The sequence below is a fragment of the Melanerpes formicivorus genome, unplaced genomic scaffold (genome assembly GCF_026170545.1).
Source record: "Melanerpes formicivorus ecotype bairdi unplaced genomic scaffold, bMelFor1.0.p_v2 SCAF_34, whole genome shotgun sequence".
Classification (NCBI taxonomy): Eukaryota; Metazoa; Chordata; class Aves; order Piciformes; family Picidae; genus Melanerpes; species Melanerpes formicivorus.
This window is the reverse complement of record NW_027142386.1, coordinates 4,017,434-4,033,540: the sequence shown is the minus strand read 5'-3', so window position 1 is coordinate 4,033,540 and position 16,107 is coordinate 4,017,434. Positions and strand designations below refer to the sequence as shown.

General features: G+C 58.5%; 1 protein-coding gene across 1 annotated transcript in view; it reads right to left on the bottom strand.

Moving 5' to 3' along the window:
- Positions 1-4,858: 4,858 nt before the first annotated feature.
- TET3 (tet methylcytosine dioxygenase 3) overlaps positions 4,859-16,107 on the bottom strand; it is a 46,530-nt gene continuing 35,281 nt past the window's right edge. Inside the window, 6 exon segments of the mRNA XM_068156462.1 lie at positions 4,859-10,106; positions 10,878-11,214; positions 12,819-12,956; positions 13,056-13,145; positions 14,469-14,619; positions 14,708-14,916. Of these exon segments, the coding sequence (XP_068012563.1) occupies positions 8,398-10,106; positions 10,878-11,214; positions 12,819-12,956; positions 13,056-13,145; positions 14,469-14,619; positions 14,708-14,916 (2,634 nt within the window). The 3' untranslated portion in view covers positions 4,859-8,397.

Sequence of the window (16,107 nt, the reverse complement as noted above, 5' to 3'; positions counted from 1 at the left end):
CCCCCACTCCTGCACTGTTCCACTCCTGCCCTGCAGCGTTCTCCCCCCTCCCCTGCAGCGTTCTCCCCCCTCCCCTGCAGCGTTCTCCTCCCCTGCAGCGTTCTCCCCCTCCCCTGCAGTCCTCCTGCCGCCATCCTCCCTTCCCCCACTTCAATCAATCAGCTTCCCCACACCCCCCCAAAAAAAAAACCCCACCCCCACAACCCCAACAAGACCACCGCAACCCCCCAGCCCCCCCTTTCCCCCCCTTCCCTCTTTATCCCCTCCGCCCAATTCCCAAGCCCGAGGAGGAGGAGGAGGAGGAACGGAGCCTTTTCGTGGTGGTGTTTTAATGCCTTCCCGGGCGAGTTCGGTGCCTGCCTCCCTCCCTCCCCCCCCCTCCCCCCCCTTCCTTCCCCTCCCCCCCAAAGAAAACCTCAACAAAATCCAAACCCCGCTGAATTATTCTCTTTTCTTTTCTTTTCTTTTCTTTAACTCCCGGAGTTACAAAAAGTTTGAGGCTGAAATTCCGGCGGTTTGGTAAAATCCCTGAAGGATGTTGGAGGGGGGGAAGGGCGAGGGAAAAAAAGGAATGGAGGGAATGGGGGGAGGGGGAGGGGAGGGGGGGTAGGGGCGCTAAAAAAAAAGGGCAACATAAAATGAGGAAAAATCCAGGTGGAAAGGGGCGGGGGGGGGGAAGAAAAACCACAACAAACAAACCCCAACCACAGAAAGGGATCAAAAGGAGGGCCCCGAATAAACCCAAAGCTGAGCGGTGAGGAAGGATCCCTGATTTCGGCTAAATTCACCCCGGATTTGCGTCGCCTTCGCTGCCGCAGCGCTGCTGGGGGGGAGGTGGGGGGGGAGGGTGGTTAAGGGGCGGGGGGGGAAGGGGAGTTGAGGTATTTGCCTTGGTTTGGGGGAGCCGAGGGGAAGCGGAAGGGGAAGAAAATAGCACCAATAAAACCCCGAAACGTGGAGGGGGGGAAAAGAAAGAAGGGGAAAGAGGAAAAACCAAACCAACAAAGGAAGAAAAGCAAAGGGGAGGAGGAGGGGAGGGAGGGAGGGGCAGGAGCAGGGCCGGCGGCCCAGCCCCCGCCCCCGGCCCAGCCCCCGCGGTGGTCTGGGGACGGGGGGGAGGGAGCCTGAGGGATCGGTTGAGGAGGGGCAGGGGGCCTGGTGCTGAGCGTGGTGCTGGATGGGCAGGGGGCCTGGTGCTGAGCGTGGTGCTGGATGGGCAGCGGGCAGTGGTGGGGGAGGGTGCCGGGAGGGTGGTCCTGCAGTGCGGGCGTGCGGCGGGCATGGGGCGGGGCTGGGGGGGCGAGGGGCTGCGGGGGGCTGCGTGCCGGCGGGGTTGGGGTTGTGCCCCGTGCCTGAGCGCCAGGGAGGTGCTTATGGTGTCTGGGCACCGTGTCCGTGCCAGGGCACCGTGCCCAAGCACCGTGCCCGGACAGCGTGGGGGAGCACAGTGCCCAGGTGCCATCTCCACACCATGCCCACGCACCACGTGCCCAAGCACTGTGGCAATGCTGTGTGGCAGGGCACTGTGCCCAGGCACTGTGTCTGTGAGCACCATGCCCAGGCACTGTGTCTGGGCACGGTGCCCAAGCACTGTGTCTGTGAGCACCATGGCCGAGCACCATGCTCAGGCCACCGTGTCTGGGCACCGTGCCCAAGCATCATCTCCATGCACAGTGGGTGAACACCATGCCCAAGCACCGTGCCCAAGCATCATCTCCATGCACAGTGGGTGAACACCGTGCCCAAGCACCGTGCCCAAGCACCGTGCCCATGCACGGTGGGTGAACACTGTGCCCAAGCACCATGCCCATGCACCATGCCCAAGCACCCTCCCCGTGCCCATGCACCCTGTTCAAGCACCATCCCTCAGCACCATCCCCCAGCACCATGCCCTGGCACCACGGTCACCCATGGTGCCCAAGCACCATACCCACAGACCATGCCCTGGCACTGTGTGTGCACAGCACCGCACGCACAGCGCTGGGCACCCTGCCTGAGCACCACCTTCACACCCCTGGGCTGAGCACCATGGGCCACACCCTGTGTCCAAGCACCGCAGCCCAGCACCATGGGCACACGTCACAGCTGAGCACCGTGCCCACACAGCCTGGATGAGCACCATGCCTGCACCCAGGCTGAGCACCATGTCCACACACTGAGGCCTGAGCACCATGCCCACACAGCCTGGATGAGCACCATGCCCACATCATGGCTGAGCACCATGCCCACACCCAGGCTGAGCACCATGCCTACACACCATGGCTGAGCACCATGCCCACACACTGAGGCTGAGCACCATACCTACACATCAAGGCTGAGCACCATGCCCACACCCAGGCTGAGCACCATGCCTACACACCATGGCTGAGCACCATGCCCACACCCAGGCTGAGCACCATGCCCACACCCAGGCTGAGCACCATACCTACACATCAAGGCTGAGCACCATGCCCACACCCAGGCTGAGCACCATACCTACACATCAAGGCTGAGCACCATGTTCACACACCATAGCTGAGCACCATGTCCACACCCAGGCTGAGCACCATACCTACACATCAAGGCTGAGCACCATGTCCACACATCATAGCTGAGCACCATGTTCACAACACCATAGCTGAGCACCATGTCCACACCCAGGCTGAGCACCATGTCTATGGTGCATAGCCAAGCACCATGCCCCAGCACCATGCCCACGCACCACATCCAAGCACCACGGCTGAGGGCCCTGGCTGAGCACCTTGGCCACACTTCATGTCCGAGCACCATGCCCCAGCACCATGGCTACGATGCGTGGCTCAGCACCATGCCCGAGCACCACGGCCACGCACCATGCCCACACTCTGTGCCCAAGAGCCACGTCCATGCTGTGTGGCCAAGCCCTGTGCCCAGCCATCACACCCTGGCACCACATGAGGCACCTCAGCAGAGCACCACAGCCAAGCACTGTGCCCAGCACCATGGCCATGATGTGTGGCTGAGCACCATGCCCCAGCACCATGTCCACACACCACGTCCAAGCACCGTGGTCGAGCACTGTGCCCACACACCAAGTTCACACACCCTGGCTGAGCACCACAGCCATGATGTGTGGCTGAGCACTGTGGTCAGGCACCATCTCCATGCACCTTGTCCAAGCACCATGGTGGAGCACCGTGCCCGAGTCCCATGCCCACAAACCATGTCCAAGCACCATGGCTGAGCACCATCCATGATTTGTGGCCTAGAACCATGCCTGATCACCATGTTCATTACCCCCTGGTCCAGCACCATGGCTGAGCACCATGCCCAAGCACCATCCATGATTTGTGGCCCAGATCCATGCCTGATCACCATGTTCATTACCCCCTGGTCCAGCACCATGGCTGAGCACCATGCCCAAGCACCATCCATGATTTGTGGCCCAGATCCATGCCTGATCACCATGTTCATTACCCCCCTGGTCCAGCACCACGGCTGAGCACCACGTCCATGATTTGTGGCCAAGAATTATGCCTGAACATCACTTCCACACACCCCTGTGGTGCCCACACACCACATCTGAGCACCACATGCATGATGCACCACAGCTGAGCACCTGCCCCTAGCACCACATCCATGATCTGTGGCTGAGCATCACAGCTGAGCACCTCACCCAAGCACCACATCCATGATGTGTGGTCAGTCACCACAGCTGAGCACCTCACCCTAGCACCACATCCATGATGTGTGGCTGAGCACCACAGCTGAGCACCTCACCCAAGCACCACATCCATGATGTGTGGTCAGTCACCACAGCTGAGCACCTCACCCAAGCACCACATCCATGATCTGTGGCTGAGCACCACAGCTGAGCACCTCACCCAAGCACCACATCCATGATGTGTGGTCAGTCACCACAGCTGAGCACCTCACCCAAGCACCACATCCATGATCTGTGGCTGAGCACCACAGCTGAGCACCTCACCCAAGCACCACATCCATGATGTGTGGTCAGTCACCACAGCTGAGCACCTCACCCTAGCACCACATCCATGATGTGTGGTCAGTCACCACAGCTGAGCACCTCACCCTAGCACCACATCCATGATGTGTGGTCAGTCACCACAGCTGAGCACCTCACCCAAGCACCACGTTGGGTGCACAGCACCCTGGCCCGGAGGGGAACGGCTCCACCACCAACCCAGCCGAGGGGACGCCGGCGCCGCGGCCCCGATCTCAGTTTGCATAAACCCAAGCGGCACCCGGGAGGCTTCCAAGCTGTCGCTCCGGTCAAAATCCCTACCCCCCACGCTGCCCTCTGCGGTCGCACCTTGATTGCCTGGTCTCTTCGACCCGTCGAGCAGCACCTCGGCGAGGCGGAGCCGGGCAGAAGCGAGGGGACAGTTCGTTAAAACACCGTTAGCACCGTTTGTAAGTAGAAGATTTCACGTCATAAAAATACACCTTAGAGAGCCCACAAAGCAACACTCCAGTATTAAAAGGAAGAAAATAATATAATAATAATTATAATAATAATAATAATAAATCAGCAACTTTGAGGCACCTCAGGGATTCTGCTTTCCTCCTCCTTTCCCCGTGCCTCATCCCGAGACGATCTCAGGATAGGGAGGGGGAAACCCCAAAAAAGAACGTTTCCCCCCCTGTTCCCCACCTGAGGCGAAGCATCGCGGCCGGCAAACCGAAGCGGGGTGGCAGGAGCCCGCCGGGGCTCCCCGCGCCGAGCTCTCAACCGCGGGCGTTGTTCTAGCACCATTGTGGCCACGACCTGCTGCAAAGTTAGGTTCCCTCCCGTCCCACCCCGAAGCGATTAAAAACATCTCCCCCCCTGCCACTTCCCCAACACCCCGCCCTTCCCCTCCCCTCCCCTCCCCCCCCATCCCGGCTCAACCCGAACCCCCAACACACACAAACAAGTCGCCCCCTAAACGCCGCGACCCCTTCCCTGGCTTCGGCACGGGTGGGACGAGCGCGGCCGCCGGGAACGGGTGAAAGGGGAAAAGGTTTTGCTTGAGAAGCAGCCTCAGCAGCAAGGGGTAAAAGAGCTGTGCATAGATTTCGAGTTTTCGTAGAAGTCTGAAGCGTGCTAATTTGTCATGACTGAGATTTGAGGTAGGTTAGAACGTTCATGTAGTGTAAAAACGTAAAGAGACCGCAGCAGTTCTCGCTCCCCGACCCCGCCGCGGCGGCAGCGCCGGCGGCTCCCCGCTTGCCCCCGGCTCCAACCCGCCGCAACCGGACCGACCCACCCCCACCCCCGCCCCCCAGCTCTCTCCCGGCACCAAAAATCAGACAACTCCTCCGAGGAAGCAGGACTCAGACAGGTTACGCAGACCCTCGCCTTCTCCAAACCTTCTCCCTTGGCCCTCCAACTCTGAACCCGCCCAGGGGAAGCTCGCAAGGCAATCCTCCCAACCCGCCCCCCGGCCACCGCAGCCAGCCAGGAGGGGAGCCTGGGAGACGCCAAGCGGAGCCGGCACCCGAATCCGGCCCAGCAGGGATCAGCCAGGCCCCTTCAGTCACCCGCAGAACCGCATCACCAACAGTCAGGTCCTCAAGCTGGCACCGGCATCACCCGCGGGCAGCCCTCCCTCGACTCTTCCAATCCTGATATGCTCTTGGGTGGAAGCAAAGCGGTTTTGAGAGCTCCGTTGAGTTTCCTTGTCCGATGTGGGTGAATTTACAGGTTACAGTGAAAAGAATAGAAACAACCAACCAACAAACCAAACAAACAACCAAAAAAACACAACCAAAAAGAGAAGGGGGGGAGGGAGGGAAGGGGAGGGAGAGAGAGAGAGAAAGAAAGGGGAGGGGGGGGAACAACAAAAAAAATTAATCCTGAAGGACGGACGAAGCTTGTTAAATATTCTGCCAGTATTTACAGTTCTCCCACGATAATCTTGTTTAAAACATAACTGCTTTCAAGTCGGTGGGGAGGAAAAAAAGGGAGTTTTGAAGGGGGGAGGAGAGGAGGAGAGAAGGAAGGGGGGGGTTGGGTTTTTAAGTTTTGTTTTTCTCTTTTTTTTCTTCTTTTTTTTTCCTTCTCTTTTTTCCTTTTTTTTCCCCTTCTCTTTTTTCTTCTCTCTTTTATTTCCTTCTCTTTTTTTTTCTTCTCTCTTTTTTTCCTTCTCTTTTTTTCCTTCTCTTTTTTTTTCCTCTCTTTTTTTTTAATCCTTTTTTTTAATCTTTTTCTTTTTTCGTTCTTTTTTTTTTTGTTGTTGTTTTCCTTGTTTTGTTTAAATCTAGGTGAAAGTGCTTTTAAAAACAAAACAAAACCAAACCAAACAAAACAAAAAAAAAATCTTTCCCTATTTACAGGTTTAAAATCAAGCCCCACGGCAATGTTCCGGCTCTTTGATCCTTGCTTGATCCGTGCCAGTGCGCAAAGGAAGGTTGGGGAGAGCGGGAGGGGGGGTGGGGAGGGGGAGGGCGGAGGGGAGGGGAAAAGGGGAGGATGGGGGTGTGACAGTAAACACCAGGTGATTTCTGCACGCTTTGACGGCGTCGCCCTCCGCCTCGCTGGCTCTCCAAAAGGCACCTCAAAGTGCAATAAACAACCACCCCCCGGGGGACGCCGGCACCCCGGATTCGGCCACGCCGCCCTTCCCGGTGAACCGCAGCGGTGGCGGCGGCGGCGGCGGCAGCAGCTCCTCGCCCGCCGCCTGCCTGCCCGCCCGCCGCGGGAAGTCTGGAGTCAGAGAAGTTCATAAAAGCACCACGCAGTTGTTTGTCGGCATCGTGATTCTGGGTTGGGGTTTTGGGGGGGTTGTCGTTGGTGGTGGTGGTGGTGGGGTTGGTGGTTTTTGTCTTGGGGGAAGAACGGCGATTCGGAGGATGGCACCCGGGGAACAAGGGGTAAGAAAAAGCACCGAGCCCCGGCGGCGCTCACCACCGCGCCGGCTCGCCGGCAACCGGCGGGGAAGTCGAACCGGCAGCGGGGGGAGACGAGGTGGGGGGGTGGGTGTTTGGCCAGCCAAGTCTTGGGGTTCGCTCTTCCCAGAGCCGAGCGCGTGGAGAAATCAATCCCCTGGAGACGGAAAGCACCAGACTTTAGCAACAGTGATGTACAGAGAGCAACACCAGTGAGTTATTCACAGTTTGGGGGTGGGTGCTGTTGTTGGGTGTGGGTTTTTTTCCTGTTTTTGTAATTCTTTTTTTCCTGGTTTTGTGGTGTTTTGCTTTTTTTCCTGTTTGTTTGGGGTTTTTTGTGGCTTTGTTGGGGGGTTTCTTCTGTCCCATCGGCTCCTTTAGAGATGCCGCCGCCGCTGCTGCTGTCGCCGCTCTCCCCGGGGGCCATCAGCAAAGGAGCCCTCTCCAAGTCTGAGCACCCCCCCGACAGCACCAGCCCCCAGCAGCAGCCCCCAGCCTGGACATGTCCTGAGGTCTCCGGCGCCGGGAAAGACGCCGGCTCGCTGCGACCCGGCAGAGCCGATCCCGCCGGACGAGCCGTCCTGGGACGTCCTGCTGGCAACCAGCAGGTCTCCCATCGCTGTTAAGGAAGGACTCCTCGAGTTGCAAAATTGGTGGTTTTTAGGTCCTTGGTGGGAGGGGAGGAATTGAACATGAATCGGCTGTTCAGCGTGTTGGGATGATGGGAAAACCACGGTCCCACCAGGAGTCACCTCTTGCCTTGACGCTGGTTTGCTGTTTCAGGTTGGTTTTTATTTGTCTTTAGGGTTGTTTTGCTTTGTGTTTTTCTCTCCTCGGTTTAATTTCATCGTCGGCTCCTTTCTGGGCTTCATCGTTGCCATGAGACAACAAGAAAGACAACAAAAGGGGGGGTGGGGAGGGAAGGAACTAAAATCCAATAAATTAGGCATTTTGCAGCGGAATTAAAAACCTCTCCTTTGCAAAAGGTCTCTTACAAACCTCTCTCCCTTTCTGCTCACGAGGCTTGGATTGAAAAAATAGCAACCCCAATGGGAGAGATAAATATCGGAGATTCCCTCCCCCCCCACCCCGAGAAAAATAAAAGGTAATAAAAAGCCTCCGACAGCATCGTTCCTCTTGGCTTGCTTTTCTTTTTGTTGTCGTTTGTCTCTTGTTTTCAGCAAGTTTTCCTTTGTTGGCTAACTCCTCCCCGGGCGCCGCGCTCCGGCGGCGAGCGCCCGCCCCGGCTCCGCCGTCTCCTTGCGTGCGCCTTGGGGGGGTCTCTTCCTGCGGCTTAGGGTTTTGTGGGGTTTTGTTGTTGTTGATGGCGGTGGTGGTGGTGGTGTTTTTGCTTCATGGTGGGTTTGGTGGGGGTAGGGGTGTGTTTTGTCTGTTTTCTCGTGGGTTGGTTCGTTTCGTTTCGTTTCGTTTGTTTTTCTTCTCCCTCCCACCACGCCCGAGGAGAAAGCACCAGGAAGCAGCGCCGAGATGCGGCGCTGCCGTAGAGGTCTGAGGTAAGCTGGGGCCGCGGCGGTTGACCTCCGGGTCTCAGATCCAGCGGCTGTAGGGCCCTGTCACCTTGGTGTAGGCGTAGGAGGACACAGTGATGGCAGAGTTGGTGGGGATGGCCACCGCCTGCCGCGTGGGGACCGAGTCCCTCCTCTCCTTGCTGGGCGCCTCGGTGGCCAAGGCGCCGCCCCACTTGCGCTTCTTGGCGAAGGCTTTGGCGTCCGGCGGCAGGCCCAGGCGCGCCGCCTCCTCCTGCCGCGCCCGGGCCCGTTCCGCCAGCTGCTTCACCTTGGCCTCCCACAGCGCCAGGCCGTGGTTGGGCTGGTTCAAGTTCTTGTGTTGGTAGAAGACCAGAGAGATGCGGGTGGGGTGGCAGCGGTTGGGTTTCTTCAGCGGGGTGGTGGCGTGGAGCTCGCGGCGGGCGCACTCGATGAGGATGGAGCCGTGCGCGGGCGCCACGGCCACCCCCCCGATGTTCTCGTCCAGGAAGTTGTGCTCGCTGTCCGACCACTCCTCCTCTTCTTCCTCCTCCTCCGCTTCATCCTCCTCTTCCTCCTCTTTCACCGTCTTCTCCGGCAGGTCTTCTTCCAGGCTGAAGGGGTCCCACGGCTTGTCCTGGCGGGGTCCCGCAGCGCCCTTCTCGCCCACCGCCGCCTCCCACGGCTTCTCCGGCAGCCCCGGGCTGGGCGCCGGCGTCCTCCGCTCCTCTGCCTTCACCGAGCCCCAGGGCTCCTCGGAGAAGCCGGGCAGCCCTGACAAGGTCGAGCCGAAGCCCAGCTGCCCCAGGAGGCTCGGGGTGCCCGTGCCGGCCAGCGCCGTCTCCCCCAGCTTGCAGGGGCTCCACGGTTTCGGCAGCAAGCCAGACCCGTGTGCCCCTGCCGCCTCTCCTGCCAGGACGTTTGGCCACCGCTTCTCCGGTGGCGGCAACCGCGCGGCGGCGTCAAAGGCGCTCGGCTTCTCCCGCCCGCCCGAACCCGGCACCAGGGCACTCCACGAGCCCTCGGCTGCGTTAGTCCTCTCGGGGGAAGCTTTGAAGGGGCTCCACCGCTGCTCCGCCCCCGCGCCGCGGGCTGGGACAGCCGGCAAGGCTAAACCGGGGGCAGGCACGGCCGCCGCGCCGGGAAGGGGCTCGACGGCAGGGGGAGGGTCCGGAGGCTCCTGCTTGATGGGCCGGTTGGCGAAACAGTTCTGTGCAAACGGCGCCGCCTGCTCCGAGGCCGAGCTAGTCCTGTGCGCCGCCGCTGCTTTCTGCTGGCTGGCGCAGCGGTTGGCCCGCTCGTAGGTGCGCTGGTGATGGTTTTTGCTGCGGGCGCCGTGCGGGGCGGGCTGAGGGAAATCGGCGTTGCTGTAGGTGTGGTTGAGGTCCTCCTGCAAGGCCGAGACGTCAGGTTTCTTCTCGTAGCCGTTGCTCACCCAGCCGCCCCCGCTCCTGTCGGGCACTCCGTAATTGAGGAACTGGGAGGGGAAGACGTGGTGGTTGCTGGAGAAGCCGTAGTAGCCGAAGGAGGGGAGCGTGAACTTGGAGTGGAACCCGTTCACGGAAGGCAGATTGGGCTGTGCATAGTAGGAATGGTAAGAGTAAACACTGTTCATGCTGTAGGGGTCGGAGGGCCGGCAGCTGCCCAGCACCGAGTAGCTCTCCACCACCGCGTTGCCGTTGTACTTGAAGGTGTTGAAATGGCTCTGAGGCTCCACCTTGATGGAAGGTTTCAGCGGCTGCGGGGGCAGCCCGCTCTTCAATGCCATCCCTGTGGGCACAGCACACACACGGCCCCCGTCACCTGCCACCCGAGGAAGCTGCTGCCGTGGAGCCAGGACCCCAAAAACTTCAGCTGGGCTCAAAGCCCCCAGGGGTGCTGGGCAGAGCTCGGCACCACCCGGCAGCACCTGGAGCGCTGGCACTGATTCACAGCCACGGGCAGGGCTATGGTGAGAGCTCCACATGGCATCAGTACAGGGGAACACCCCTGGCACCCCAGAAATGCTCTTCTGTACCAGCACAGGGGAACACATGAGGCTCCCCAGAAGTGGCATTCTCCACCAGTACAGAGAACACCCCAGGCACCCCAGAAATGCCATCCTACACAAGCACAGTGGAACACCCCAGGCACCCCGGAAGTGCCATCCTGCACCAGCACAGGGGAACACCCCAGGAATCAAGTCCCATCCTGCACTAGTACAGGGAACATCCCAGGCACCCTAGAAGTGCCATTCTGCATCAGCACAGGGGAACACCCCAGGCACCCTGGAAGTGCCATCCTGCACCAGCACAGGGGAACACCCCAGGAATCAAGTCCCATCCTGCACCAGCACAGGGAACATCCCAGGCACCCTGGAAGTGCTATTCTGCATCTGCATAGGGGAACACCCCAGGCACCCCAGAAGTGCCATCCTACACCCAACATGCTGAGCGCTCAACACCACCACCCCAAGACAGCCCCCAGCCACGTGCCCATCCTCTCCTCACGTGCGTTTTGGACAGCTCAGGGTGGCAGGACCTCGGCTCTGCCCCCCGTTACCTGCGTTTTGCTGGAGCGTGGGGAGCTCCAGAGCTTCCTGCTTGATCTTCTCCGGCGTCAGCAGCTTCTCTTTCTGCAGCTTCTTCCTCTCAGCAGCAGCTTTCCTGGCTTCCAGCTGCCTCTGCCGGCAGGACTTGGCGGGCTCGGGCAGCTTGCGGACCTCGCGGGGGAAGGAGGTGAGCACCTGGATGGCTCCGCTGCCCACCTTGGCGTTTTGGTTCTCCTCACTGCCAAACTCATCCGTGCTGGACATCTTGTAGAGGGGGAGGACGTGCAGCTGCTCATCTTCTGGGATCTTCCCCACCACACGGTTGTCCTCCTTGGTCAGCGTGCAGACCTGGGGAGCACAGCCTGCCATCAGCGGGGCACTGACGGAGGTGGATCGTGTCGGGCAGGAGGCAAAACGTCCTCCTCACTCCACTTGATGTGAGCCCACCTCAGGCTGGCAGCCCCCCAGCCTGCACCAGTCCATAGCTGGCATTTGGAAATCTCCCACAGGGTTCAGGTTAGACCAGGGAGGAATAAGCCCATGGACCAGGAAGGAATAAAACCATGGACCTGGGAAGGATAACTCCATGGACCAGAAAGGAATAAACCCATGGACCTGGGAGGAATAAGCCCGTGGACCAGGGAGGATTAAGCCCATGGACCAGGGAGGATTAAGCCCATGGACCTGGGAGGAATAAAACCATGGACCAGGGAGGAATAAGCCCATGGACCTGGGAGGAATAAGCCCATGGACCAGGGAGGAATAAGCCCATGGACCTGGGAGGATTAAGCCCATGGACCTGGGAGGAATAACTCCACAGACCAGAGAGGAATAAACCCAGGGACCGGTGCAGGTCAGGGGTGAGCTGCTGGGAAGCAGACACTTCTCAGCAGTCATTTCTCAGCATCTGTGGCTGGCTGGGCTGAACCCAGCAGGCTGGAAGTCAGCCAATGTGACATCCATCTACAGGAAGGGCTGGGAGGAGGATCTGGGAAACCACAGACCTGTCAGTTTGACTTCAGGGCCAGGGAAGGTGATGGAGCAGATCATCCTGAGTACCATCACAGCACATACAGAACAACCAGATGATCAGGCCCAGCCAGCAAGGGTTTATGAAAGGTAGGTCCTGCTTGACCAACCTGATCTCCTTCTACAATAAGGTGACCCACTCAGAGCTGGAGGACAGGCCATGGCTGTCGTTCCTCTGGTCTTTAGTAAATCCCTTGACACTGCTTTCTACAGCATCCTCCTGGAGATGCTCATGGCTTGGGTGGGTGGACTCCAAAACTGATGGTCAAGCCCAAACAGTGATGGGGAATGGAGATAAATCCAGTTGGCAGCTGGCCACCAGTGGTGGTCACCAGTGGTGTTCCCCAGGGCCCAGTGATGGGGGCAGTTCTGGTTAACATCTTCATCAATGATGTGGATGAGGGGATCCAGGCTCCCTCAGCCAGACTGCTGATAACACCAAGCTGGGTGGCAGTGTTGATCTGCTGGAGGGTTGGAGGCTCTGCAGAGGGATCTGGCCAGGCTTGATTGATGCCAAGAACAATTGTAGAAGCTTCAGTAAGGCCAAGGGCTGGGTCTTGCACTTGGGCCACAACAATCCCCAGCAGCGCTCCAGGCTTGGGGCAGAGCAGTCGGAAAGCTGCTCAGCAGAAAAGGACCTGGGGATGCTGGTTGGCAGCAGCTGAAGATGAGCTAGGGTGTGCCCAGGTGGTGAAGAGGGCTACCAGCAGCCTGGTTTGGATCAGCAATGGTGTGGCCAGGAGCACCAGGAAGGTGATTGTCTCCCTGGACTGGTCATTGGTGAGGCCACAGCTTGAGTGCTGGGGTCAGTGTTGATGCCCCAGCCAGAGGGGTCGGAACTGGCTGATCTTTAAGGTCCCTTCTATCCCAAGCCATTCTATAAATGTTTGGATGCCACCAAGCCCTGCCAGCTGCCTGCTTACCACTGTGCAGCCGTTGTAGAGGTTGTGCTGGTCCTTGTGAGCGTGGGCACAGAAGTCCATGCAGGCTGTCACGCCCGAGAACGGCCTCCCCTCCTTCAGGCCCAGCCGGCAGTCGATGGCTACGTCCTCGTTGGTAACCTGGCAGAGGGAGCAGAGTGCTCTGGCTCAGATGAAACCTCCTACCTGGCACCACCCTGCTGCCCTGGCCCAAAAGGGGACAAGAGGGTTGGGCAGTACCTGGTTTTGGTAGGCTTGTGGTGCCAGCCTCTTGTAGAGCGGAGCAACCTCAGTGGCCAAGTCCTGAAAGCTTTTCCGGAGCAGCTCTTCCTGTAACAGGGTCAAGAGGAAGATGTCACCCAGGGGTTGGCTACAGGGATGGAACTGTGCACAGCAGGTGGCATCAGACCCTTCCCACAATGTCCTCCAGCACCCAAAGAAGGTGGCTTAAATTCCTGGTGAGGTTTTGGCCATTCAGCCTGTTGGGCTTTTGCTTGTCTGCCACACAAGTCCCCTGGCATCAAGAGGGACAGGAATACACCAGAGAGGGTCCAGCAGAGGCTATGAGGATGATGAAGAGACTGGAACATCAGTGTGGTGATGAAAGGCTGAGAGCCCTGGGGCTGGTTAGCCTGGAGAGGAGCAGTCTGAGAGGGGATCTGATCAATGTCTATAAATATCTGAGGGGTGGGATTCAAGAAGCAGGGCCCAGGCTCTTGTCAGTGGTGTCCTGTTATAGCACAAGGACAATGGACACAAACTGGAACCCAGGAAGCTCCACCTCAACATGAGGAGAAATTTGTTTGGTGTGAGGGTGCTGGAGGCCTGGAGCAGGCTGCCCAGAGAGGTTGTGGAGTCTTCTTCTCTAGATACTTTCAAGACCCATCTGGATGCATTCCTTTGTGACCTGTCCTAGGTGACCCTGCTCTGGCAAGGGGGTTGGACTCAATGCTCTCCAGAGGTCCCTTCCCACCTCTACCATTCTATGATTCCCTGGGGTTTCTAGACACACCCCACTGGAATCACTCCCTACCAGCACTTGCTGTCACACCACAAGACCTGGCTGTGGGACACCAAGGTGAACCTAACTGCTCTCACCAGGTGGCCTTTCTTCCCTCCTTCATCTTCCTAATTCACAATCTCACAGTACCACAGAACATTAGGGGTTGGAAGGGACCTCCAGAGATATGGAACAAAACCCCCCCCAGTACAGTACAATTCATCAAAAACCCCACCAGAAATCCTATTTTCAGGCTTCCTCTCTGCCAAGCATGGAGCTGGAGAGGATAAATCACAGAATCACACAGAATCAGCCAGCTTGGATGAGACCTCAGAGATCATCAAGTCCAACCTATCACCCAATCACAATTAATCAACCAGACCATGGCTTTTCTTAACCACCTCCAGGGATGCTGACCCCACCCCCTCCCTGGGCAGCCCATCCCAAAGGCCAATCTCTCCTTCTGTGAAGAACTTTCTAAGATCAAGCCTCAGCTTTCCCCTGCACAGCCTGAGCCTGTGGCCTCTTATTCTGGTGCTGGGTACCTGGGAGAAGAGACCAACCCCCACCCGACTACAACCTCCCTTCAGGTAGTTGTAGATGGCAATAAAGGTCTCCTCTGGTCAGGAGCCACATCTCCTGGTGTCCCTCACCTCTTTGGGGTTGTCCCCCACCAGCCTGAACTTGCGGGGGGTCTTGCTGCGGGCGTACTTGCAGCCATTGAAGTACATGCTCCAGGAGCAGCCAAAGGAGAAGGAGGCTCCGCAGGTGTTGGGGTCCTTGCCCTGGCACGCACAGGTCCGGCTGGGGGAGGGACACCACGGAAAGAAGGTCAGGGGATGGCAGCTGGCACGGCAGAGGGGGTCCCCCCCGGCGCCCCCTCCCCACTTACTCGTCGTTGAGGCCGCAGCGGCGGCTGGTGGGGTTGCCGTACTTGGTGAGGGTGTCGGTGAGCTCCTGGTAGAGGGTGTCCCCCAGGGTGCGGGGGATGCCCTCCCAGGCCAGGATCAGGATGATGATGACGGCGTTCTGGCAGTGGTGGCCAGCCCGGTGCCGCACCAGGCACAGCAGCTTCTCCTCTTGGTTGTGTCTCCGGATCACCTGGGGAAGCAGAGGAGCCCGACCGGAGAACCAGGGAGCTGCTGGGGGTGCGCTGGGTTGGGTTGGGTTGAGTTGGGTTGGGTTGGGTTAGATCGGGCTGAGTTGGGTTGAGTTGGGTTGGATTGGGTTAGTTTGGGCTGAGTTGGGTTGAGTTGGGTTGGATTGGGTTAGGTTGGGCTGAGTTGGGTTGAGTTGGGTTGGATTGGGTTAGTTTGGGCTGAGTTGGGTTGAGTTGGGCTGAGTTGGGTTAGGTTGGGCTGAGTTGGGTTGGGTTGGGTTGAGTTGGGTTGGGTTGGGTTGAGTTGGGTTGGGTTAGGTTGGGCTGGGTTGAGTTGGGTTAGGTGGGGTTGGGTTAGGTTGGGTTGGGTTGGGTTAGGTTGGGTTGGGTTGGGTTGGGCTGAGTTGTGTTGAGTTGGGTTGGGTTGAGTTGGTTTGGGTTGAGTTGCGTTGGATTGGGTTGGGTTGGATTGGGTTGGGTTGGGTTAAGTTGGTTAGGTTAGGTTGGATTGGGTTAAGTTGGGTTAAGTTGGGTTAGGTTGGGTTGGGTTGGGTTAGGTTGGGTTGGATTGGGTTGGGTTGGGTTAAGTTGGTTAGGTTAGGTTGGATTGGGTTAAGTTGGGTTAAGTTGGGTTAGGTTGGGTTGGGTTGGGTTAGGTTGAGTTGGGTTGGGTTGGGTTGGGTTGGGTTGGGTTGGGTTGAGTTGGGTTAGGTTAGACTGGGTTGAGTGGGGTTAGGTGGGGTTGGGCTAGGTTGGGTTGGGTTGGAAAAGGCCTCTGAGACCATCCATTCCCACCAGCAACCCAATACCGCCATGGCCACCAAATCACCAAACCCAAATCCTCTTGCCTGTGTCACTGGATAACCTGGGAAAATGGAGGAGCCTGACCAGAGAGCTGCTTGGGTTGGGTTGGGTTGGAAAAAACCTTTGAGATCATCCAGTCCAACCACCAACCCAACACCACCATGGCCACCAAAACATGGCCCCAAGTGCCATGGCCACAGGTTTCCAGAACACCTCCAGGGATGGGGACTCCACCACCTCTCTGGGCTACTTCTTCCAATGCCTGAGGCCACTCCACTGGCAAACATCTCATTGGGACAGGGAGGACCCCAAAAGTGGGGCCTGGCTGCTTTGCACTGCATCCTGTGGGGACTTTGGGCAGCAGAGCTGAGAGGGCTCCCATGGTTGTA